Here is a 25960-nt window from a genome sequence, read left to right on the forward strand (position 1 = left end):
TATTTCTCTATACATAAAATTTGTATGTAGATAGGAAGATATTCTTTATTGTAAACGCCAATTGAATATGTTATACAAAAATAAAAGCTACAGGTACTATATAAGACAGGGAAAATATCGGGCGAGATATAATTGTCAATTTTCTTGTTTTCAAACAAACTCGCTACAACTTACAATTTTTGCGGTTCATCATTCTCTATAAATACTTGTTCTAGTTATCATTGAAAGTTTATTGCTACCAACACTATTTTTAAATACCTCGTTAACTACATTTTTATATTTGATGTTTCGTAAAATACTTTATGATTCTGACACCACTATTTAATCATCAACTTTTCCACGAAATATTTCTTATTCACACATCTGATTAAACATTGTCAGATTCTATAATTATCATGATACAGAGACTATCTTTAGGAAAAAAACACCACTTCGGCGTAAGGTCTGTCATATATTCTTATCTCAAAGACTTAATAATACCTGTTTAAATTTCGTGGACTATACTTAGATAGAATTTGAAGTATGCGGCCTAGACAGGGGACCGTTATAGGCAGACAAGACGTCATCTGATAACTGCTTTATCACGTATCGCTGTCTCGCCCTTCTAATATTCCTCGTACAAGTGCATACAAGTACTTTGCATATATCTAACCATGTTTCGCAGGTACCTGTAGCTATCGCTAATGAAATTGTTCTTGAATATTATATCTACTTATTAAGTGATGTCCTTTATTAGACCTGTCTGCCATTTTATCTTGAATTTAATGAGAGTTATAAATTGATTATTTAAACTTTTATTTGTTTTGTAAAATTAAAATAAAACACTTTTTAAGACGTAAATTTATTTTGTACTTAATTATCTTGCTACTACATTCACATATCTCTAACATCACAAATCAATGGAATATTTACATAGTATAATATTTACACTTTGTCGTCGTAAGATATATCTGTAAATTCAACAATGTTACTATTTGGAAATATATATAATTCACTAACTCTTTCGTCTCCTATGGGCAAGTCATTATTGGACAGTCTTTTGGCTGATGAATTTCTCTTATTTTTACTACCACTGCTATTATTATCATTAACTTCATTAGATGCCATTATTCTAAATCCATTACCACTCTGTAAATTGTTCTGATTTCTTAAACATTGGCAACTTCTTCCTGTTGGTTTTAATGAATCAAGGTGTACAAGGTTTATAGATTTCCTCGCAGAGTACACAGTTCTATCATTTGTTGAGCGGAATGATAATATTCTAGTTCTGTATGATTGTCCATCCTGTAACAGAAATATATTGTGTTGAACATAGAAAAAATACAATGGAAAACGTGTCGCTGATGTCTATTTACCTCACAGTGAATTTATCGTAAAGACAGACAAGTTGTTGCTGGTTATGCGATCCTGTTACTTTAAATCCCTTAAGAGTTTTCATAATACCAACGTCACATATAAACAATATTAGATCCTCAGCAATCAGCAGTTTATTCAAAATTTTATACTAATAAACAATTTAAATTGACAGTAAGAAAATAGTTGCATTTTGCATAGTTGAGAAAGTAAAATACTGTTGGGTTTAATAAATGTTTCACATTATTTAATATTTTTTTAAATTAATCTTCAATAATGTTTTGTTTATAAAAATGACTATATAAAAAATCACTGTATATTTATTATTGTATTACATAAATGTTTTGGTAAATAAACAATGAACAGAAATATAATTTCAGTACATTCTACTACAATTATGCTAAAATAGCAAAGCCGAACCTTTAGTATCAAAATTTTCGTTTTCACAAAGATATCATCAGAAATTCAGATCTAGAAAATTACTATGGCCAACTAATTAGAATCCATTATTTCCTTTCTATCGTGAATTGTGCCTAAACTCTGTAAAGGTGATACGGACTGATTTCAACGCTACTACTAACTACTACGGCGATATTTTGTTATACATTCTGCCTAGGTACCGTAATGAAATTCAACAAAAATTGTCATACTTCGTATAATACAGTAATTTCACATATTTTAATACATTCAAAAATAATATTTACTAATGAAAATTTAACATAAACCAGATTTAGATGTTCAGATTTATATATCTAAAAAGGTTCGTAAAAAGGTTTCATTTTATTTCTAATATACGATTCCGTTAACTGTTTAATTTTAAACGAGGGATCAGACAGTTTGGCCCAACAAGAATATATTTTATGTGTTATACATTATTATGTATAAACTAGATTGTTCATTTTTTGTTCTCTGACTTCCATATAACACTAGACTGCTACAATCTTTGCAAACTCCATACAGGTATCATTCCAATATAGACTAGTTATCAATCGGTATTCGAAATTCGACCATAATTCATTTATCATTTAGAAACTATAGACAAATTATATTAAAGATATATTACTCTATTCTCAATTTGATGAAACAATATACAAAACAGTATATATGCGTGTGTGTATCAAATACATAGTAGTGTGCTTAATGTTTTCTTTATTGATTTATTTCAAGCAAAATTAAAAAAAGTAATTGTACTCTACACTCCTCTATATAAACTATGAGCGTGACAAATTCATACTCCTCCGTCCGCGCAATTTTCGTAAAAGGGGCTAAAAATTTTTTGTTTCAGTATGGATGATAAATATATTTATCATGTCCCTAGTTTGAAAATAATAATAACTTACCTCATAGCTGTCATTGGCGAATCGACTAGGTTTTTTCCCAAAAGTGAATCGTTGTTTAAATTCTTTCTTAAACTTTTCCTGTAATGTAAGACATTCGTTTAATATTGAAATGACTTCGTATTTTGCATGATATTATTAGAGTCTAATAAAAAGTTGGCAGTCCTTTGTCATCTATCGCTCGACTTATATTATGTACTGCGGAAGAGGAACGCAGGAAGTAATCTATACTTATAATTTTACAGAGAAGTTCGCAAATATGGAAAAAAATACGATTTTTTTGTTGATTAGTCAGTCAAGACAGGCCACTTCATAATTTTAGATTAATAAACATTGACTTTCATAGGTTTCCGCAAGCAAATTTTTACAAGAAATAATACATCATTTCTACCCGCAAAATATTATTGTAAGAATTTTTAGTGTTCATTGTGACTTTGCTCTTTTCCCTGTTAGATACCGCCGCAAAATATTTTCTCCTTTCATTTCAGTTAAATTAACTCTTTGTGATTTTATATATCCACTTCAAAATATTACTAAGAAACATCCAAACACGTTCAGAACTTCTTTGGTAAAAATATAATGTTTTATTAGTATTCTTACGTATTATATTTGTACATACAAAGAAAGTAAAATTAATGCTTAAAATGCTAATAGCAAAAAATGAAAGGGGAAAACTTTTTCAAAAATTATGCTTTAAAATGATTATTTTACCCTTTTCTTCGACATTGTATAACAAAGTCTTTTATTTTCAGTTTTATAATTCTAGCTCTTAAAATTCACAAATATAAACGGTATAATCTCTTTCCTATTCACGAAATTGTAATGTTTACTGTAACTTCGTAACAATTATATACTTGATGTTCAGATGTTGACCTACATTTTGCATGAACTCTTGTTTTCTGTAAATGTTTTAATAATACTGCTACAAAACAATAAATAATAACGTCAACGTGAAACGAACACTACTTTTTGTAATCGCTTTTGTAAATGTCTTGATATTCAATATCTCGGATCAAAATTCTGATAATCTTCCTACTTATATACATTGCGAATATGTCTTTCTTTTAGCTCTTGTTACATGGTTTTTTATTGTCCATGCATGCATGCGTGCATCTCTTTCCCCTTATTCCAATTGTCTCTATGTCATTTATATTTTACGTACATATATCTGTACATGAAATGGTGACAAGAAGAATTAGTACAGTAGCAGTATAGTATGTAGTTCTAATTTGAGATGTAATTTAATTTTGATTATCGTACTATTAATAGGTAAAATGGAATTATAACTATTGAAGATTTAAGTTCTTTTTTTAATTTTCTCGATACATATGATTGAATTTACGTAGCATCTACAACTTATATTGCAATATTGAGATACTCATAAGTAATTACTAGAATTACCATGGATCCGTCCACCCATAATATATATAGAGCGATATTCGTAAACCCTTTTCCTTGCATGACTGCGTGGTAACTACTAAGTATTTTTCGTGACCACGTAAATAAATACTTGGGCACTCACTCGGAAATGCGTGTTAACTATACTTCCACACTGAAAGGAGGGACTGATGTATCTTAACACGAGAGTGACCCTTTTTTCAAGTTGTATATCTGTAATCTAACGCCAACTGAATCTCCAAATGACGTATTACTTTATAATGAAACCAGCTTCTACCTGTGACTTTAATCATTGGGATTGCGATTATATGTGTGCAACTTGAATATTATAATTATAAGTCTGAAATTCGGTCAAATATCATAAAAATAATATAATATCATTGTCACGACTGTTGCTGGCATCTAATGTTTTCTGTTATACCGTCCAATGCAAATATGTATAGTTGAAATAATAAAACTAACGATAGTTAGTATTTATAACTCTCGGCATATTTGTGCCTTTCTGAATTAATGAATATTCGTCATGTTGATGTTTAATAAAATGGCGTTTTGGTCCTAAGTTATCTAGTAATTGGCGCTCATTAATATTCTGTTATAAAATACAGTTACTTTGTAAACATTGTACTTTAAAAGCATTCTCTACTATCCAGGTATGTATTTTATTTGTATAACTTATCTTCGTGGAAGTTTTAGATTTCCCCAAATTGAGTCAAAGCCTAAGTTTACAATTCCTAATGGCTCTCATTTATTCACAGTAAATCACTACCTTCGTCGGCAGTATAAGATAACTGAAATTTTTGAATCTAAAAATACAACATTCAAGTATAAAATATACCACTTTATATAATAAGAAATTATAAAATACTGTTATTTTAGATTATATGCCTTGTTACAATAAAAGTAGTATCTCACAATGCTTTATAAAATTAAGGTAGTAAATGAATATAATAAATTTTGTTTCAATCTATGCTGAAAAATTTATTATACTTATTTTTGCTTACAAATGTAATTTTTATAATTTACTAACCACTCTAATCTATAGTCCATAACTAATTATGTGAATATGGTTAATACATAATGAAAACTCAAAATATTTTATATGTATATAGTAACTAGTATAGGTAATATACGATCAGTCAATATAGGAGGAATACAAAAAGTAATAAACTATATGTTGAAAGTTAAAAATGTTAATCCATTTTCATGAAATTGAATTGTTTATATTAAACTTTTTAGCACTTTCCATGACTGTAATTGTAATTTTTTGTATAGATATTATATATAATAACACTTATCAGGAAGATAAGTTTAAATCCTTCCGATTCTTTCTCGAGGTTACCCCGAAAATTTAATGATTAATAACTGTTTATTAGACGCGCGAGGTAAACGAAGTAAAAGTAATCAATCAACAGGGTAGAGCTTCCATGATAAAGGTCAACACTTCCCCAATGTTTAATGATTCATTATCTCGTTTTATTTGAATAAAGATCACAGAAGAGCATCCAAGTAAAAATATTTAGTTAACGATGAAATTAACAGTTTTGTTATTTATTGTATCGGACCATAACAAGAGTGAAAAAGTGCTGACTCGTACCATCCACTACAATGTTAATTCAAATATAAATTAACAAATCTAAGCGAAATGTAACTTAGGTATTTGTGGTTGATTAGTGTAACTAATTATAACTTTATAATTTCTCATGTAAATAATCATCACTTTATATAAGTTGTACATTATTTTTTGTCTTCTCTTTTTATAAAAGAAGATATTAGAGTTTTTCAATTAAGAAGCCTAGAATTCGTATAAAGAAACATATACGTGTCGTTATTTAGGAAATAAGGTTTCATTAGAATGTAATAAAACATTATTTTATTACATTCTCGTCCTCTAACAAATGTTCTCTATTCGAACCTATACTAGTACTATGTATTTTAAAATGTATTCTAGATTCAGTTACTTGATAGCTGAGTCATATGATAGTTTTTACCCTATCCATTATTTGCAAAGCGCTACGTCAACGCAAACGCAAAGGTCAACGTGGTAGTATCAATAACTCAAAAACAACAGTTTACTGCAGCCAGCTGATACCGGGGTCTGATTCCATGCATACTAAATAGTTACACAATTTATGAAATACCCAATATTTTCAGTAAAGCTTCAGTCATAAAAATCTTTTAGTATCCAATTAAAAATGATCGGTCCTAGATATAAATCAAACAACCATGACATCAATTTATTATTTGTTTAGAAATGTTAATAAAATAGATAGTATTTCGATTCATCTGGAAAATTGAATTTATATGTAGCTAAAACTGTTTTATTAATAAACACCTCTTTTTTGTATACGTATGTATTATGTAATCCGAAAAAATGATAAAATATTTTCTATATTTATAATATTATTTTAGTAAGGAAATAACTCTATTACAGTCGACTTTACAAAAATATTGCGGTGCGACATATGTTTGTAGGAAATTAATCACATATGTTTTTCATTTGCGTTTCCTAAATTATTATACATAATGATAATTTTGATTAGACACGGTTAAAATTTGTGACTTCCACCATAATATTGACTATTTTTGCTGCTATATGAGAATCTTATATATATATAATAATAATAATAAACAATTATAGTCGATAAATACGCTGCAGTGCTGTAGTATAAAGTTAAAACGATTTAAAACTTTGTGCTACAAACGAAAATTGGAGCCAATCTTGACAAAATATAAAGAGATCGACATGGCAGTAAACGACAAAGCTGCTAAAAAATATATCGGAATACGTTCAGTTATTATGCGATAACTTTGCTATAACTGAACGTATTTCGATTTTCGCATAACTTTGGCCTTTACGATAAATTGGTAGCTAAAAAATATTGCCTTATTAAGAACACACCGTTTTGTCAGTGATTTGAAAGCAAAGTCAATTTTAATTTTGATAAAATTGATCAACGAAGACTAATCTTGTAGAATATAATCACGAAGTATCAAAATTGGTTCAAAATTATTAACAAGTTAAGTGTTACAAAGGTATTTTTACCTTTGTAACACGCCAAAATTACTCTCGAATTGTTAATATTCTTAATATCTAACTAGTAGTATCTTTGCTAAAATTTTAAATCTTAAATTTTAATTATATTTTATTGATTTATTTATTATCTTGTTATGATTAAGTACAACATGATCCGCCGATTGTAGGTAAGTACGTATAAAAAAAATAATACTCACATTATATATGGCATAAATAAATGGATTATAGCATGAATTACTCATTGCTAACCAGTCGAAACAAAAGAATAGTACGTTAATGTATCGGTACCTGAAACAGAAAATTGATATTAGTAATAAATACATAGATTTAATAACTAGATTTCAAAATAACTAATTAGAAAATGCGTTTGTTTATCGGCGAGAAAATAAAGATTTAAATTATTTTTATTCTATAGAAAAATATAAAACTTATTTATGGAATGCGGCCATGTTCGTTTATGGACAGAATGTCAGAATATAATCTGTCTTCAATATCATCTTTCTTACTATACGTGTTTATTGTTTTATAATATATTATTATTAAACATGTTTCATTATTCAAGATTTACACCTGCGCCAGACGCTAGTCTAATTAGTCCTCGCCATCCTAAGGTTGCCTGAAAGTGATCCCTATTTAACAAGGCCGCGCATTATTATATCTTTGCTTTGTTTCTTTTAATAATAATTTTATCTTATCTATACCTAGTTTATGTATGTCTGCGTTTTTGAAAGGATGCACCGAATAGTGAGAGAAATAATTATTATTTACAAAAACCAAAGTTTTAATAGGGAAGATGGTCTCAATCTGCGAATATGAAAAATGCAAAAAGTCAAATCATACAATGAATGTCTTGTCTTTGTGAAATATTCCAATGGCAGCAGCGATGTATGTAGAAAAAGACAGGGAAAGTGGATAAATTATTTAGTTGTTTCATTATATAAACCATTTCCAGTCCACTCAGTGGCCAAAGTGTTTGTAACACTATGAAATAATAGGTAATTATAAAAAAATCACATTATAAGTTCCAGTAATATATCCTTACTACTATTATAAACTACTTTAATTGTCAATAACAATAATTTTAATATTAATTTTAACTGCATGGCCTATTTTATTGATGAGGTCTATATAACATTGGAACAATTTCAATTTTTACGCATATAAATGACACGTAACATGGACAAAAATGTTTTTTCTTTAATTTGGATGTGTTGATAACTATATTGTTGAGTATAAAATATCTCACGCTTAATATACTGTATCTATACTTACTCTTCTAACAAAAAATTGCTCGTTACTATTAATTAATCTCTATAGTATATTATTAAGGGTTCGATATCTTGTTAGATTTTAATCTTTATGTATATAAAGAATTAAATACGAAAATGGGTTTATTTAGACAATAATTTCTGAGCACAATATCTACGATTGAGTTGTTCAGTCACGTTCAGCTAATATTATGTAATAGTCCTTTAGAAATTATTATCTGAGAGACTATTCAAGAAATACTGATTGTACAGTTATTACTTGTAAAAGTCAAAGAAAAAACTGTTTTATCAATTTACATTTCTAACATACTTTCCGGTGAAAATACCGATATTCAATAGCAAAATAATCCAACAGTCGATAGCAGCAATCTAAACCCCTGCATATTTACATAGATTTCAATATACCCATCAAAATGTGGATATGTATACAAGTTGTGTTCACCACAATTTAAACAGTTAACAATGTCTCCAACTACTCCATCTGGGATAATAGTCGTGACGGCATGTTTGTTTGTTTGCAATCTCTAATAATAACGGCGTCATCGCCAATTGCATCATTATCTATAATTGATACAGTTGCCGTATTCTAATTAAGGTTCATCAGAAAACATTTTTAGAAACGAATATGAAAAGTAGCTATAGTATTTATTTAGTTTTTTAAATTTGAGCGGCATTACATTTGACTTGTATTAAATATACGCGTAGATAGAAATGTATAGAGATGAAAGGGTTAAAACCAAAGAGTCCAGTGCCTTTAAAAAATGGCAAATGATTTTACTTTTTTTCATACTCGTAAAAGGCTACAGGCCTACATTTGGGCCTCTATCTTAGCGAAGTAAAATGACTTCTGTTTTTGTATCCCGCAATAAGCAATGAAAAATAACAAGATTGCACATTCCGCGTCTCATTGTAATTAACGCGGGAAGTACCTAAACTTCTGTTTTTTAACTGTACACAAAATAATCTCGCTGCACTTAGATTAAAATATAAATTAGGTTATATCATTTAGAGTAATTTGCCACTTCAAGTTACTGTTAAGCCATTACAGTTGTTTTTATTATATTTTTAAACGACCAATGTCAAAGCTGGCGTGTTATAGGTTTCAAATCTTTGTCTTTTCTCTGAGATCTTTTCTGTGGTAGTTCTAAGACTACGTGAACGTGTACAGTATACGTATGGTTAGAAATACAATGATTTTATTTTATTATTACATTTATTTACATTGAAATGATTCTTTAATATTTTTTAATTAAATTTGATGGACACCGAGGTTGGTATAATTTCATTTCGTTTTGTTACAATGATATCATGCATTTATTGACGGACGCTAAATTATGTTACATCTATTTTATCACAGATGGTAATAATAATAGAATAATAGACAGATATGTTATCACTATGGCGCATATCCTACAAGATTTTGAATCATGTGTAGGATATCTTTGAAAACTATTTGTGTAATTGAGCAAATAATAACTATAAGTATCTACACTTTTAATTTATGTTTGTATCTAAAAACTAATACGTAAACTTCATTGTGGTCTCTTATTTAGATATATAAAAACAATATTTTTAATCGTCTTTGTTCTAATGATATTTATACACATTATCTATTATATATATATATATTAGTACTTACTCATTAATAGAAGGGAAGAATGATTGTAACAGCATATAACTTTGTAGAGGAAGCCAACACAGTGCAAATAACGCCACTACCAGAACCAGCATTTTTATTACCTGTGTGAGAATTAATCCATTAGTCAAGAAAGGTGTATACTACCGTGAAAGCTTTCACCTTAAAAATAGCTTTGTGTTATTACAGCTGGCAAAATCGTAGAATAATTATCACTTTAATAATTTTGATGGTTTATTCGAATAAATGTAGGTACGTGTGAACAAATGTTTTGTAAAACTAATTTGTATTTGATTACATATCGTGTTTGTATATGTACCATAATAAATTAAATTTTATAGTTTCTTTTACAACAAATTGAGCGAAATGGGAAAAAAGATTGGTTTCAGTTCAGGATTGGCAAAATATCGCGTAATACAGTGTGATTTATTAAATTAAAAAGTTTCCTTTTGAATTATACTCGTGATATAATTGAAAACAGGCTAAAGGTAATATTAAACTTTTCATACTAAAATTATAAATTACTTTTTTTTGTTTCGTGCTCACCTTCTTTTTATTTTTCATATGGTTGGCATCTCGAGTTTCCAGTGCATTTCCAGGCGCGCGGGCACCCCATAATTTCATGGCCATATGTGCGTAAGCAAATGTTATTACGCACAATGGGATCACATACTGAAAATAATATATTGTGAGGTGACATGAATTATTGCTATTTATTGAGCTACATCTTAACTTACTAATATATCTAATAAATGCGAAAGTTAGTGGTGTGGATGGATGTTTGTTACTCTTTCACGAATAAACTACTGAACGAATTTTGATGAAACTTTACAGTAATATAGCTTATTACAATAACAAATAGGCTACAAATTTCATGCGGATGAAACCGCGGGCACAGTTAGTTATAAATATTGACATTTCGTATACGATGATATCTTAGTACTTTAATTATCGTCACACATTATTCGTCATTCCAATTAATTAGAGCGTAAGTAAATGTAGCATATGGAATTGAATTTAATCATGAGTGAGTTCATATCACAATGACAAAGACTTTCCTTTGCCTGTAACAATTCCTTTGTGTTCAATATTGAATATGTTTTATGTAACTTCTATTACACTATTCTGTTCCAGACTAAGCAGTCCTTTGGACTCATCTGCATATTGGTAAAAAATGATATTACACAAAATTACATTTTTATGTTTGCTACCTAACAAGATGATGTATCGATATTATAAATTTAGTGATGAAATTATATTGCCATAATAAACTATTAAGCGTTGTCACATAAAATCTTTCGGTGAACACTTCCATGAACATGCGCCATACGCTTGAAGTCTGACACACTAAGACAGTACAAATACCGCCTTTTTTAACTATTAAAATTTTAATGCTATTGGCCTTTACAGCTTTGCCACAAAGTCTAGATGGCCACAAACACTTCTAGAAGGTCAACTCTTTCTTACCGGATACGACTTTAATTTGACGGCTCCGCTAGAGCTTCGAGCCGCGGTAATTTCGTTTAAATTAACTAGGGAATCGATCGGAAGCGCGAACACCGCCTATAAACGCGTCATTGTATCGAAATATAATAACTAAGTCAAGTTATATTACCTAACTTTTTTTGTGTCTTTGTCCATGTGAGCAAGGTTGACAACAATAAAAATTTTCTTTACTTGTATATGTCAAATTTCATAATTACTGATTAAATTGTTACAACGTAAATACGTAACAAACAATGTAACAATATGTACAGTTGTAAGCAGTAAAGTGAGTTTGTAGTGTGAGGTTACCATTTAAGAACAAATTACTTACTTGAAATATATATAAGAGTAATCTGTAGATAGCCAGTGAATGGGAACCAAATTCACTGGGAGCGCAGAATGGTTTCTTATAAATGATATTACTAACTGAAACAAATTATTTAATTACTTGAATAATATTTAACTGATCCATGTAGATCCAATAGTAACTAACAAATGTATGGAAGTTAAATCATAAAACCAAGCTAGTTTAAATAACGTAGCATCGTACCAAAGAATGTCTAAGTATATTTGAACATCCTTATGCAAATTTGACTGCTTACTAAATGAGTAAATATTTTGATTAAGTATTAGGCAACAAAATACCAATGAAACCTTGACGAATAGCTAGCGGAGAAATTTAAAATCTGCTACAGCTTGCTACTATCCCTTTATACATAGGCACTTCATATTTCAGTGTTATTAAAAGGTAACAAGATTAGATAGATAGAAGATACTTATATATATTTAGTACATACACAAGACAATTGTAAAATATAGTTGTTTGATGCAATAAATTAAACATTATTATATTTACTGTAATACACTACGTATTAGGCAGGTATAATATATACGTAAAGTTGTGTACCAATAATGTAATATAATAATTTGATATAAAAAACCATAAAAAGTAACTTCTTAAATAAATGCTTTCGGAGGGATGCCGCATACCGCTGACATTTTCAGATAAGGGCGACCGATCGTAAAAAAAGTATTAGGTGAGCGCTACATTCTTTAGAAAAAAGTACATGGTCCTAATCAAATAGGTTCTCATGGTCTTACTCCAGAATGTAATAAATTAACACTCAAAGAGTGGTTCTTGCTGATTTCGTAGGTATCTTGACGTCATAAGTTATAGTTGATGTCTAAAATTACCTACACACGAACCATCCCAAACCCTTTTTCGCCGGTTTTCACCCCACCACCACTTCCCCAATATTGCCCCTGAATTTAGTATTGTGTGTGAAAGTGGTCTAGCTATATATATATATATTACCTTACTAATATTAAAGGGGTTGAAAAAGTTATGATGTTAGTTATGTATGGAAGTGTCGTCATTTTTGAAGCAAAAAGGATGAAACTTTTTCATTTGGCTTTTAGTTAGGTTATTTTTGGTTAGGTTATTAAATATTTTTTTCATTATTTGGTCAAGGTCACTATTTTACGCGGACGAAGTCGCGGGTACAGCTAGTATATGTATATAAGTATTCATGTGTAATTCACATTATTTTGATTTATTAAGGATGTTAGTTGAAATTTAACGTAATACATAAAAGCATGTTGAGTTCGGTATGTAAATAATTAACTAAAAAGATAACAATAATGAATTTAAATCTACAACTTTTGTCAACAACTCTAATTAGAATACAAAATGTAACTTCTGATTTTCCTCACCCTTTTCTTCATAATTAGATTATCCGTATTAGGCGAGAGTGAACATTTTCATAATTTATGTTATAATAAAATGTTACTCTAAGCTTAAAATTATTAATTATATCAACGTCACTTATAGTATCATATTTGTATTTCTTACCTGGATCTTGTTCATTTTCCATAATAACTTCCCATGACATAGCCATTGGGGCTGCCAGAGACAGAGCCAACAGCCAAATGAATACTATTATTACTTTAGCAATACGTTTTGATGTATGAGCACTGTAACAAATGTTCGGCACTAAAAGAGTTGTCATATGCATATATATAAACGAAAAATTTATGACCAGTATATCCCACATACTCATAATCCCAAATAAATATGATAAAGAATATCATAAATTCAAGAATATACCCGAGCTTATAATATTGTTAATTTCTATCCACATCAATTAATCGTTTTTAAATGAATACGATAATATAGCATAATTTTTACACCTATGCTCTTTTATACATAGATTTAAAAATATATTATGTTAAGGTGAATAAGAAAGAATATAACGTACTAATCATCGACCTAGAGTATACAGTAAAGCACAGTGAAGGAGATCATCATAATCATCAGCCCACTGTAGTCTATTGCTGGACATAGGCCTCTCCCAAGGCACGCTACTGGGAACGATCTTCAGCCCTTCTCTTCCAGTTTTTACCCGCAACTCTACGTATGTCGTCGCTCCACCTAGTCCTACACTACGTTTGCCAATTCGCGGTCTCCACTTTATAACGTGCCTACTCCATCGAGCATCGATTCTGCGACAGATATGACCACTATCACTTCAACTTTCCAATATGAAAAGCTATGTCGGTGACCTTAGTTCTCTGGCGAATTACTTCGTTTCGGATTTGATCCCTTAGAGAAACTCCAAGCATAGCCCTTTCCATAGATCGTTGATATCGTAGATATCATAGCGATATATTAAAAATAGCACAAATCTCACGAAACATCTTAATCTTTACGTATTACTTAGTCAATAGCAACATCATTGCAAACATAGATCAGTATCCATGAAGCACTGTAGCCTGATGAATCTGTTATCAATATCTCGCTTTAAATTATTGCATTGTCGAGACAAAAGCTATATTTTCGCACATATATCATAGTTCATATAAATTATTCAGATAGTGCTAAATTTCTAACATGTTAGTGTCAAGCTCGGTTATTACAATTACACTGAATTTACTTACCTGAATTGACCTATACCTTATTAATTATTCGAGATATTAGTCAATTCATAACTATGATCAAAAGACGATAGAAACGGGGCAAATGATTATCTATTATACATAATTGTATTAAATGAAATACAATTAATTTAAAAGCCACATTTATTAGGTTTGTAAAATTTTCGAGTATTTATGTGAACCACAAAAAAAAGTTAAAAATAAATAAAGTACTTAATAATTTCATTTAGCATTAACTGAAATTACATATTCAAAGGGAATACCTATGTAAATAATATATTAGGTGCCTACCTACCATCTGACCCGTCCAGGCTTGGTATGAGTAAATAATGTTAAGCAGTATCACAAATAAATAATTCTCTGCGGTGCTATAGACAAACAGTTTTTTTAAATGATCTTTTATTATCTTCCAGATACTATAATTCTGTATTAACTATTTGTCTGTATTTACCTATCTCCTATTTCAAAAGTTATTCGCGGCAGAATGCTAAAACCTTTCAACATTTAATTAATATCTACAATAAAAAAAGGTTCAAAAGTACAATAAAAATATTTTAAAACAGTGATCTTTAATATTACTAGATGCATAATATAACCCTATTATGAAACACTATCATGAAACTACAATACACTTTCTGTATGCCGACGATAATGGTCTACGTCTAATTTTAACTGTGCTTACACAACTGCCTTTTTGCGTACTACTTTCATCACGTGTTAAGCTTTTCAGGGTTTTCAATAAAAGTAAACAATAGTTTTTATTATGTATTATTGGTTTTATATTTTATAAACTATAATGCATGCCTATCTGACATAAAAAAATCTATGTTGTTGATTTTACTGAAATTTTGACGCACTTTTGCACGATTACAGGTTTCAAAATGAAGACGTTAGCATGTGATACCCGTGATACCACTCATGCGTTGTCGTTCTGCTGGACTAAGACATATATTTATTTATTTACTTATCATAAATATACCAAATACTTTTTAATAATATTAGCTATTCAATATATTTGTTTTATAATATATTTAAATCGCTAATAATAACTTAGAGATAGTGCCTGTATCGCTGATATTGGTTTCTAGTCGTTATAATATATTCAGATTTTGTTATTTTCTTTTCGATGACTGAAAGTCGGTTAGATATTGCAATATACTATTACTAGAATAAAGGATAACATTTACAACAAAACTTAGGATTTCACAGACGTACTCTTATTTTATTACTTTTGGTTCAGCATTTTATATTTCCTGCTATTTTAAATGTTTTATTTTTCATGTAACTTTAAAAATGGGAAAGTATCATTTTGTATATTTTGGACTATTATTTTAGCATTAGAGAAGAGGTTTATTAGTAATCATATGTATTTTTTACAAAACAAGGATTGGTTCTAGAAAGAATTAAGTGAAAGAGAAATAAGTGTGGAGTTTGTTGTGCAATAATAAGTTAATGATAAATGAATTTACTATTAAAGCACATGCCACAATTAACATTTAATATGAAGTTCAAACGTTCCGTTTTGAAATACAATAACTTTGAGACAGATAGAAGTATAAATATCTTTCAAATATTTAACCTAACAATTTAACATCTTCTATTTTCCAATCGGTAAATGCTTTGGCAATCTCTTTTGCTATCGAATATTGGAATCTGTCTGAACTCTGCGCTGAACACGTTTATGTTATGCATGGTTGTGGTCGATATAATAGTTCTCATAACTCCAGTCGAAAATATTGTTTTGTAAGAGATAAGAATATTTATAAGTATTTTTTTCTTGGAATAAAAATGTTTGAGTAATGCCACTAATATACACTAACTTTAAAATTGTCACTACTTATATAGTTTTCTCAATATATAAAAGTGTGAATCGACGATAGCTTCGAATTGTAGAAATTGTAACGAGGTATGAGTAACATTTACGGTCATTGGTGGAGGCGATTAATAGATTGAAATGATGATGATGATGATGATAAATTGTTTAAATTACAAGTTATCTTATTTTTAATATAAATATAGTGAGATTTTAAAACTCCTTACAATAATAGCAAACAATCCGACATCTTATATGAGGAAAAGTGGTAACCGTCATATAGAAAATACTGAAAGATGTTACTGATTTATAGGCCCAGATATATATAATATTGGGGTTAATCCTGGTTGGTGTAGTTTTTATGGATATCGTTTGAATGTTGTTTCTGAATATAGTGGTGTGTAATTCATGATTTCACACGAACATTTTCTATATTTATAATGATCCCTACGGTTACGAGTAGCCTACCCTAATTAACACATTTCATCCAACTAATCATTGTGATAAAGCAAATGAACCCACATTCAAAGGAGAAACCCACATTCAAAGGAGATGTATTGTTTTATTACAAAGTTAAATGTGTATAACATTCCGGTTGGGTTATCTAACTAATATTGCATCGCCATAAGATCCACATATGTCCTTATATCATTTTACATACGCATATATACAACAAGTATATAAGTAAGCTGCGGCTTTATTGACAGCGTGATAATTACTTTTAAAAGTCTATTATAATTGTATTACTGAAAAGACACGAATGGAACAATAGCTATAACTATAGCTTACAAATAATATGTTATTATTTTAATATTATAAACGCCAAAGTTTGTGAGTATGGATAGATGTTACTCTTTCACGTAAAAACTTTACAGTAATATAGCTTATACATCAGAATAACATATAGGCTATAAATTTCACGCGGTTGAAACCGCGGGCACAGCTAGTAGTAAACAATTATATCGCCATGTAGAACTATACCTACTTAGTTATTTATAGTAATTACATTTATACTATTTTTTTAAATAGAACTTAAAGTTTAATCTAAACTATTTAGTTGGCAATTTTCTATTTAAAAGTTTCCATTAATTTAAAGAACCTTCTCCTTTGATCAGTCGGTACAAAAGAAACATGTAATCTTGTAAAGTATTTCAAATAACTAAGTACGTTCTTCTTAACTACGTGACTTCACTGAGATTTCGCTACATACAGAGTTGTGTTTTGTATTCATATATTACTATGCCTACTTATTCATGAAAGTTCAAACGAACTCTGCATAGAGGGGTTAGAATCCCATTTTACACGATGTATAACAGAATTCGCTTTATATTATAGGTCGTTGATACTACCTTCTAGTTCTTTAATATTACATCCTTAGTTCTTCACCTAGGTAGTTCGATCATTGATGAATTCATCATGATGTGCTAACTGAGTTCTTCCTTATTCTCTCTCATACTACTCATGCCATCTTCCACTGGTGGGGGGATGAGGATTAGTAATGTGAATTAATTATCCAATTGCCAGCAATGTACCAGGTTGACCTCCACGTGGTTTTCTCATGAAACCATCATGTTAAATTTCTGGTGAATTTGCCACGATGGGCTAACAGACCTGACCGCATGCTCCTCTTATCATTCTTGGTGCCTCGCCAGCGTAAACCCTTAGCGCAGGCGAGTACACCATTCTATCATCCATAAGAACTTCCGCTGGTGCCCCTACAGAGTGTACTGTAGTACAGGTGCGCGTATAGAATCATGATTCATTGATAAAAAATCAGACGGAATATTAACTATATAAACTAATGGTATAAAAAAGGTACCTGAGTGGAGTTATGATAGCTCGATGTCGGTCCACAGCGATGGCAGTGAGTGTGAATACACTGACATTGACACTTAGCGCTTGTACAAATGGACAAAACGGGCACATGAAATGTGGCAACAACCATCGTTGCAGCAACGCTGCTTGAAACTGTTGAAAATAATTCCATTACAATACGCAACGGTTATAGAAAACTGATCAACATAACTTTTATTCGAGACTTTTCGAATATATTGTTGTATACAAAAGATTATAATTTTGGCATGCATTAAATTAAGCATTCTTTTAAACTATTTTATACTTGTTTATCTATATATGGGATATTACAATTGCACATAGTACATATTTACCATGATATGTACCATGGTAATATTATTTCTGAGCTCCTGAAATCCGACACTGATTCAAGCATATGGTGGTATTATGACGAATGTTGGTTGACTAACAATCGTCATAAACCAGGACGCCAGTGAGAATAAATTAAGTATCCCATTTATATTTATATATATATTATACATAATGATTAAATTATTAAAAATACTCACTTGAAACGGTACAGCAAATAAACCTATAACTATGTCTGCTAACGCTAAATTGGCTATGTAACAGTTGGTTACGCTTTGCATTCGCCTTGAGGTGGCTACTACCCACATTACCAGAAAGTTACCCACCACCGCAAGTACTGATATTGATCCATATAAAAACGATAACAGGACTATCATTCCTGTAGGCACATCATATAACGTATCTGAAACAATAGGAATGCGTGAAAACATTTTCTAGGAAAACAAGTATTGATTGAAATAATTTTAGTATTACATTCTATATGCAGGCAGATACATTTAAATATTTATTTTTGACAATAGCTCCATCTGTGTTTCGATAAATTTGCTAATGTGATAATAAATAATTAATACATATTACCTTAAAGCATATCAATAAACATATTTCTTATTTTATCTGGCTTAATTAAAAGTAATTGGTGTATTTTTGTTAATATAATACTATTTTCTATTGGGATTCCTCAAAACTATTTATATAATAATTAGCGCGTCTGGCAGACGCAGGCAGATTATGCTATCTATACATTGTACCCACAAGTCTTATAGATATCAAAAGCAAAATAAATAAGAAAGCCTTTTTATAAAAATAGTGTTTACACCGTGGGCTTCCGGACTTTGATCAAAAGGACGCTAAAAAATAGTAAATTTCCGTCATTTCGCCGGCAGCATGATGAGATATCCTTTAACGCGATAAGCACTGTCACGTCGCTGGAAAATGTATTGTAGGTGTCTACTTACTTGATATCGCAATAAATTAAATATATTTTTGTTTAAAGTATTAAATATTATCTACGTCACATATGACTCATGTACTTACGAGTAATAAAGACGTCTCGGCTTTGAACAATTCGACAATTTTACTTTATAAATTAACTCTGTTAATTTATTAACTACCTAAATTGTCAGAAAAGTTTTCAATTTAATTTTCTTTTAGCTATATAATTTAATTTAGTATCAATAAAGATTTTTCCTGCAAAATTGCTATTCTACAAAATCAGTTACTAATTACTTCTGGTTGACTGATTTAATCATAGAGATAAGATTCTGTAGAATATTTCAATTGACACTGCCATAAAGTTTTGATGATACCTTTGAGATAGAGTAGTAAATCCCATAGTAGTAGACATTAAACCCTCGGGGTAGTAGGGATAGGACTTTAGCGTAATAAACTACACTAGATCGTAATTAACATAAGTACACGCTTATATCATATACATACATATATATTGAGAAATGTATAAAGGAACACAAAATCCTATAGACTTGCATTGTTTAATACAACGCATTATTAAGTATTGCCTAGTAATAGATGAGTACCTATTACTAGACAATACTTAATAATGCGTTGTATAAAGTTTTATGAGTAGGTATAAAACTTTATAATAACCAAGTTCCTATGGCCAACTTTTCCTTTTATTATCATACCATATTATTTTAGTAACCGAGAGCTAGTATTGACACCTAAGTTATAAATGTACAAATTTCAGTCGAATCGATTGTGAGAGATTAGTAGATAAGATATGAAATTAAATAAATGCTTGTAAAATGTTGTAAAATAAATATTCATTACTTGATTTTATATTTACACATTTTACATGTTCAGTTTACATTTTAAATTGTGTAGAAAATATATATATTATTTTTAAACTGTAAATGGCAAACAAGTCCACTAGTGCCTAGCGTAAACTGGTACGTAACTGTCGCCTAACAGAATTTTAAACTTTTGAACTTCGTTCATAACACATATTTCGTACTAGTATTTGAATCAATATTTTTCAACAGTTTAGAAAGTTTTATGCAAATCAAATTTACATATTTATTATACATGAAAACTATTATATGTATAATCTAAAATTACTTCAGAGCAACTAGTGTACTAATCTATCGATTCTTACCATATGAATCATTGGTGCCATTTTGCTTTATATATTCCTCTATTGTGGAATTTCTTGACCATTCAGCATCGTCATCTTGACTGGAATTTGCTGTACTGTAACAAAGAATATTATTTCTAAAGTATTAATTATATTTAATATATGTAATAATATAGCGGAAATATATAATGTAATACTATTAATCAAAATATGTATTAAATTATTGCATTCGTGATAGCAATCCCATAAAAAATAGCTAGCTTAGTTTTGTTTTTAGTAAATATTTTTCGTCAATTCCGTATCAGTAATCTTATAGCTGTCCGTGATTTCATCCTCGTGAAATTTATGACCCATACGTTATTTTGGTGTACCTAGGCTGCCTTTTAAGTCGTGTGGTTTGCCAACCTCCCGCGATTATAAAAAAAAAAGCATATGGCATTTACATCTTTTTTAATTTAGAATTCGAAAACAAAAGAATGTTTTCAGATTGGTCGAATAGTTTTATTGTATCGTCAATTCAAAGGTGACATGTCAGTTGTAAAAATGGAAATCTCTAAGAAAAACATGTATGAGCTATGTTACTGTAAAGTTTCATCAAAATCCGTTTAGAGTGGTGCTTGCGTGAAAGAGTAACAAGCATCCATCCATACTCACAAATTTTCCCGTTTATAATATTAATAGGATACCTATATATAGTATTTAAATACATGTACGAAACTAATTCTTATTACTAAAGAATGTTCAATGATAGATGTTACGAGATATGATTTTATTGTAAGTAATCCAAACATCGCAGTGGCGATTACATACACACACTTGAAATAAAATCAATCAAGTGGGTCAATCTACATAGTGATTACAGGTGTCCAATATACAGTGGGTTAAATAACTTTACACAGTATGTTTACTGAAACTGTATTAATTGAGTTTCTTCATATACCCAAAGAATAAGTTAAGCAGGGTTTCACAAACTTTTCGTCAGGGCCTGAACCAATTTTGTATCGATCTCTTTATAAAGAGACAGACTGATTGATAAATCAAACTAAGTTTCAAATACATTATGTGTATTTTTAACGGCCTCGGTAGTCTAGCGGTTACCACACTACTATTAGTACTTCCAATGGTCGCCGGTTCGATTCCTCGCTCGATACAAGTTTTTGTATTCATGAATATGATTGTTTGTATCGGTTTGGGTGTATTATTGTGATTTAACAAAAATATATGTGAAGTGTTTATATCAGTTATCTAGTTAACTCATAACACAAATTCTGACTTAGCTTAGGACTAGATAGTGCAGTGTAAATTGTCATATTATTAGTATTACTAAACTGTAGTTCCAAAAAGTAAATAATAAATAAATAATTATGGATATTAACATTGTGTCTTCTAGTCTTAACCTAAGCATAGCACATACGTATACACAATTAGATACTAGACAATTATTAGAAATTTATTTATTATTTCAGAAAAATTACGGTATGCTCAAATTGATTGAATTTCATAAGTTACAAGTTTTCTTCGCTATAAATGATTGAATGTGAATTACATCAAATATTGTGTGCACTTCGGGTATATTTTAATTGTGTGGGATTGATTTCTTGAGTTAAGTGCAATATTCTGTTGTCAACATATATTTATTTTTAAACAGACGTATAAAATTTTAATCAAATATTGATCAATATTTTTAAATCGTAAAATTCAGCAGCCTATAAAATTAGAGATAATATATGTATATGAATTCTTACATCATAATAGATATAGCTACAAATTATTATTTTGTAAAATTTATTTCAAAATATACAGTTTACATTTATGATAGATCATCATACCAAGTCCTATAATATACAACATTTTGCTACAAATTGGATTTTTCTATTTATTATTATGATATTACTGTTTCGGACATATTTTGTTTAAATGTAAGTAAATAATTGAAAATTAAGGAACTTAAATGTAATAATTCCTTATTTTAAAATGATTAAGAAAACAATTTCACAGAAAAGCTTAATTATTACAAACAGAACCAAAATTTACTGAGGCAAATTAATTTATGACATTCTTTAGATCCAAAATTCAGTTGTTTTAAACTCATAGCACAAGTTGGTTGGATGCTGGCTCATAAAGATGATGGATGGTAGATGACTGTATGTATCTAAGTATCGATCTGTAAGTATCGAATTAATAAGATAAAAAATAAATACATTAGAAGAAGTATGAAAGTGGGGCCAGTGTCGGAGAAGTTGAAAAGTACCTAAATTATCTGTCTTGGTATGGGCATGTAATACGTAGGAATGAAGAAAATATTTTAAAGAAAGTATTACATATGAATATGAATGACTATAAGGGCAGGAAAGACTAAGTAACGAGATGACTGCGATCAGGGATGAATAGAAGAGAAACACATATTACTCTGATCCTGAATGATTGGGATGAGGAACAAGCAGGTGATGATGACATTAATATTTGTAGAAAGTCATCAATACTATAATTGTCTTTTCGCTTCCTTCAAACGAATGTTTTTTAACTATAAAATATTTTTATTCATTTATTTCGAGTAATAATCTTGTTGTGTCACTATCTTTTAAACATTCTAACAACAATACATTAAAAAGTCATCTAACGTACCGTAATATAACAGAAATATATAAATATCACATGTTACTTTGCATATAGGTATAAAAATAAACTGTGTCGTTTATATAGATCACAATCTTACAACAGCAGTTTATTTATTACAGTAATCGCCTGTCTTTAGATATCGAGGCAGTTATTCGTTTAATTACCGACTACGATTAAAAAGGCAAATCGTTACTGTAATATTGGTTTCGGTAATAAATACTTCGCTCAGGAATTCACGTCAAGAACTTACGAACTTACATTTTCATTAGAAGTAAAAATATTCTTTATGTCTTTTTCTATAAATAGTTAGGAAATGAAGTAGAAGGAAAATAGTAGTAGGAAGTTTAACACACTCTGTCCAAATATCTGGAGTAAAAATACTTCACTGTAATGTACTTGTTATAACAAAGAAACTCATTCAGTTGCCTTAATTACGCAATTAATGACGATTTTGGAAAGATTCACGTGAGACTCATGTGTTATAAGCGTCAGATAGGCCGTACGCTTCATTGTCATCAATTTTCAGTTTGAATTTGAATTTGTGGTATAAAAAAGGAAAGCAAATATGTAAGGAAATTTAAAAACTCTGTGAAGTATATAACATGAAACTATCTTAGTATGTATTGTGAAGTGTAGTAAGTATTAAAGCTGGCAGTGTTGTAGTGAATGACTTATTGAGAAGACTGCCTAAAACTGCATGATATAAACAGGCCGAACAGAACACAGTATTGTAAACTGAGTTGCGCAAGTGAAGAGATAAAATAGTAATAGATAAATTTTTCCTCAGGCTTTGATTTCTCATCCTTTTTATATATGTGTCCTTGATTTCACATTGATAAACACCATTTCTGTTACACTCTATACCGACGCGACGTGACGACACATGAATACTCCACAAACGAATAGGTAATATATTTCCTTGTTACATATTCAACGTCAACGTGACGAATATTTTGCAATGAATAGTAATTAAATTACATATTTTATATAACGGGAATTGAGGATCACCAAATGGTAAGTCGTTACCGATATGCCTATATAAATGAATAGTAACATGAATATTACAACGTTATGTGACGCCTATACTACCTCTGGGGTAATGCTATTGTAAAAGAGTAAGGTGTTATGCATCCGCACTGTGTAATTTCACTGCTATAATTCACATTTCAAATGAAACTCGGATTGTAATCCGACCGAAACCAAGGCTTGGAATTACAAGTAGCTGAGACAGAATTAACCACGCAAACTTGTTTTGTATATTTAATATTTTGTATAAAGTTTATTAATTAATTCTTTATAATGTACGAACATACGTACATATCATTCTTTTTAAAATACAATTTGTGCTGTTTATCAACTGTGGTGTTATCCAAACGCTATTATAAAGATAATAATTAAAAATATTACTAATTACGTGAATAATTGATAATGCCTCTACCTACCCCATTGAGCCAAGAGTCGTTATTATTACATATTAAAAAGGGCACTAAGCTAATGCGATTGTAACTAGACTTTTTTATTGTTCTGTTCAGTCACAATAAAAAGTACCTTGATGTTTTTCGGTTCGGAGGATTATTGGATATTTTTTATATTACTGAAATGGCAGCCTGTCGGGTACATAGACACTAGTTATCGCTTACCATCAGGTATGATGGTAAGAGATAATTATTGTCTATATACATGGATATCACTTCGTTATTATGTGACAACTGTTATATCACTCATGTGTTGCCATTCCAGAGGACTACGCTGTCATGCCTCTTATACTGTAATTTCATTGCCTAATCTAAACCCTATATGCGAAACATATGTATTAAAAACTTAAAAAGTAAAAATAAAATAAAACGAAACCTTGCATAATCACAAATATTTAATTACTGTATTATATAGTAGTGTATAATATAAGTAAGTTAGGGAATTTAATATACGCGGATAGTTATTATTATTTAAAAAAAAAAACGAAACACATCTCAAAAAACAACAACAGCTTTCTCTGGCTGCTAAAATAGGTATGACTGGGGTTTGATATTTTTTACACTTTACCTCTGGTGAATGGTTATTATTACAGTTAGACGGATGCTATGCTGATCGGACACTAGTGAAGGATAAAAGGATGAGAATTAAATTCTTAAACATTTCCACAGGATTTAACTACAGTACCTTTCAAAGGGAACTTGACGTAATAGATTTTATGATAGTATATGGTAGCGATTCTATTATGACAAACGTGGCAATTGCAATTTGTGTAGTGTTGCAAGAAACATCAAGACCTTAAAGTATATGTAAAGTTGGGCGGCAGCTATATGATAGGCGGCGGTACTATTGAATAAAAGATTTCTATTATTCATCATCTGTAGAAATCTTTTTAAATGATATTTATAGATAAATAAATTTCTTTAAAAATTACATTCAGAGCTAATATGAAAGGTAATAGAATTTGAAACCGATATAGAATGCAAATATGTGATATCATAATAATTAAAAGATAGGATAGATTAAAATCATACAGAAGTCGCGGCATAGTTTGAAGATATTAAACATTGAGATATGAACAATGATAATATACCTATTATATGGCTTTTAATAGACACATCATTCGCATGGAATTTTAATTTTTTTTTTTTGTTATGAAATGAAAATAATATTGCCATATTGTAAAGTCTATCACCGAAACTAGGAAAGAATATCTTCATACCTTTCCTGTGTGTATGTTACATAATATTTTTCTTAAATCAATCTATGTCTTTATTTAATATCTAAATGGAGTTTTTTTACATACCTGGCGTGACAGGTAAATGTACGATTTATTTATATCCTCAGCACACACA

General features: G+C 29.7%; 1 protein-coding gene across 2 annotated transcripts in view; it reads right to left on the reverse strand.

Annotated features, from left to right (window-relative positions):
• Positions 1-845: 845 nt before the first annotated feature.
• Positions 846-25960, reverse strand: part of LOC131853466 (RYamide receptor-like) — a 136031-nt gene continuing 110916 nt past the window's right edge. For both annotated transcript variants that reach the window (XM_059204372.1, XM_059204364.1), the window contains exons 2-11: positions 20535-20629; positions 18622-18824; positions 18078-18226; positions 13364-13485; positions 11843-11937; positions 10573-10698; positions 10030-10130; positions 7320-7410; positions 2694-2771; positions 846-1284 (exon numbers count right to left, since the gene is read on the reverse strand). In XM_059204372.1, coding sequence (XP_059060355.1) covers positions 925-1284; positions 2694-2771; positions 7320-7410; positions 10030-10130; positions 10573-10698; positions 11843-11937; positions 13364-13485; positions 18078-18226; positions 18622-18798 — 1299 coding nt within the window. In that variant the 5' untranslated portion in view covers positions 18799-18824; positions 20535-20629 and the 3' untranslated portion in view covers positions 846-924. The remainder of the gene's footprint in view (positions 1285-2693; positions 2772-7319; positions 7411-10029; positions 10131-10572; positions 10699-11842; positions 11938-13363; positions 13486-18077; positions 18227-18621; positions 18825-20534; positions 20630-25960) is intronic.

Source organism: Achroia grisella, unplaced genomic scaffold (assembly GCF_030625045.1).
Source record: "Achroia grisella isolate CSIRO2021 unplaced genomic scaffold, CSIRO_AGI_Agris_v1 utg1179, whole genome shotgun sequence".
Classification (NCBI taxonomy): domain Eukaryota; kingdom Metazoa; phylum Arthropoda; class Insecta; order Lepidoptera; family Pyralidae; genus Achroia; species Achroia grisella.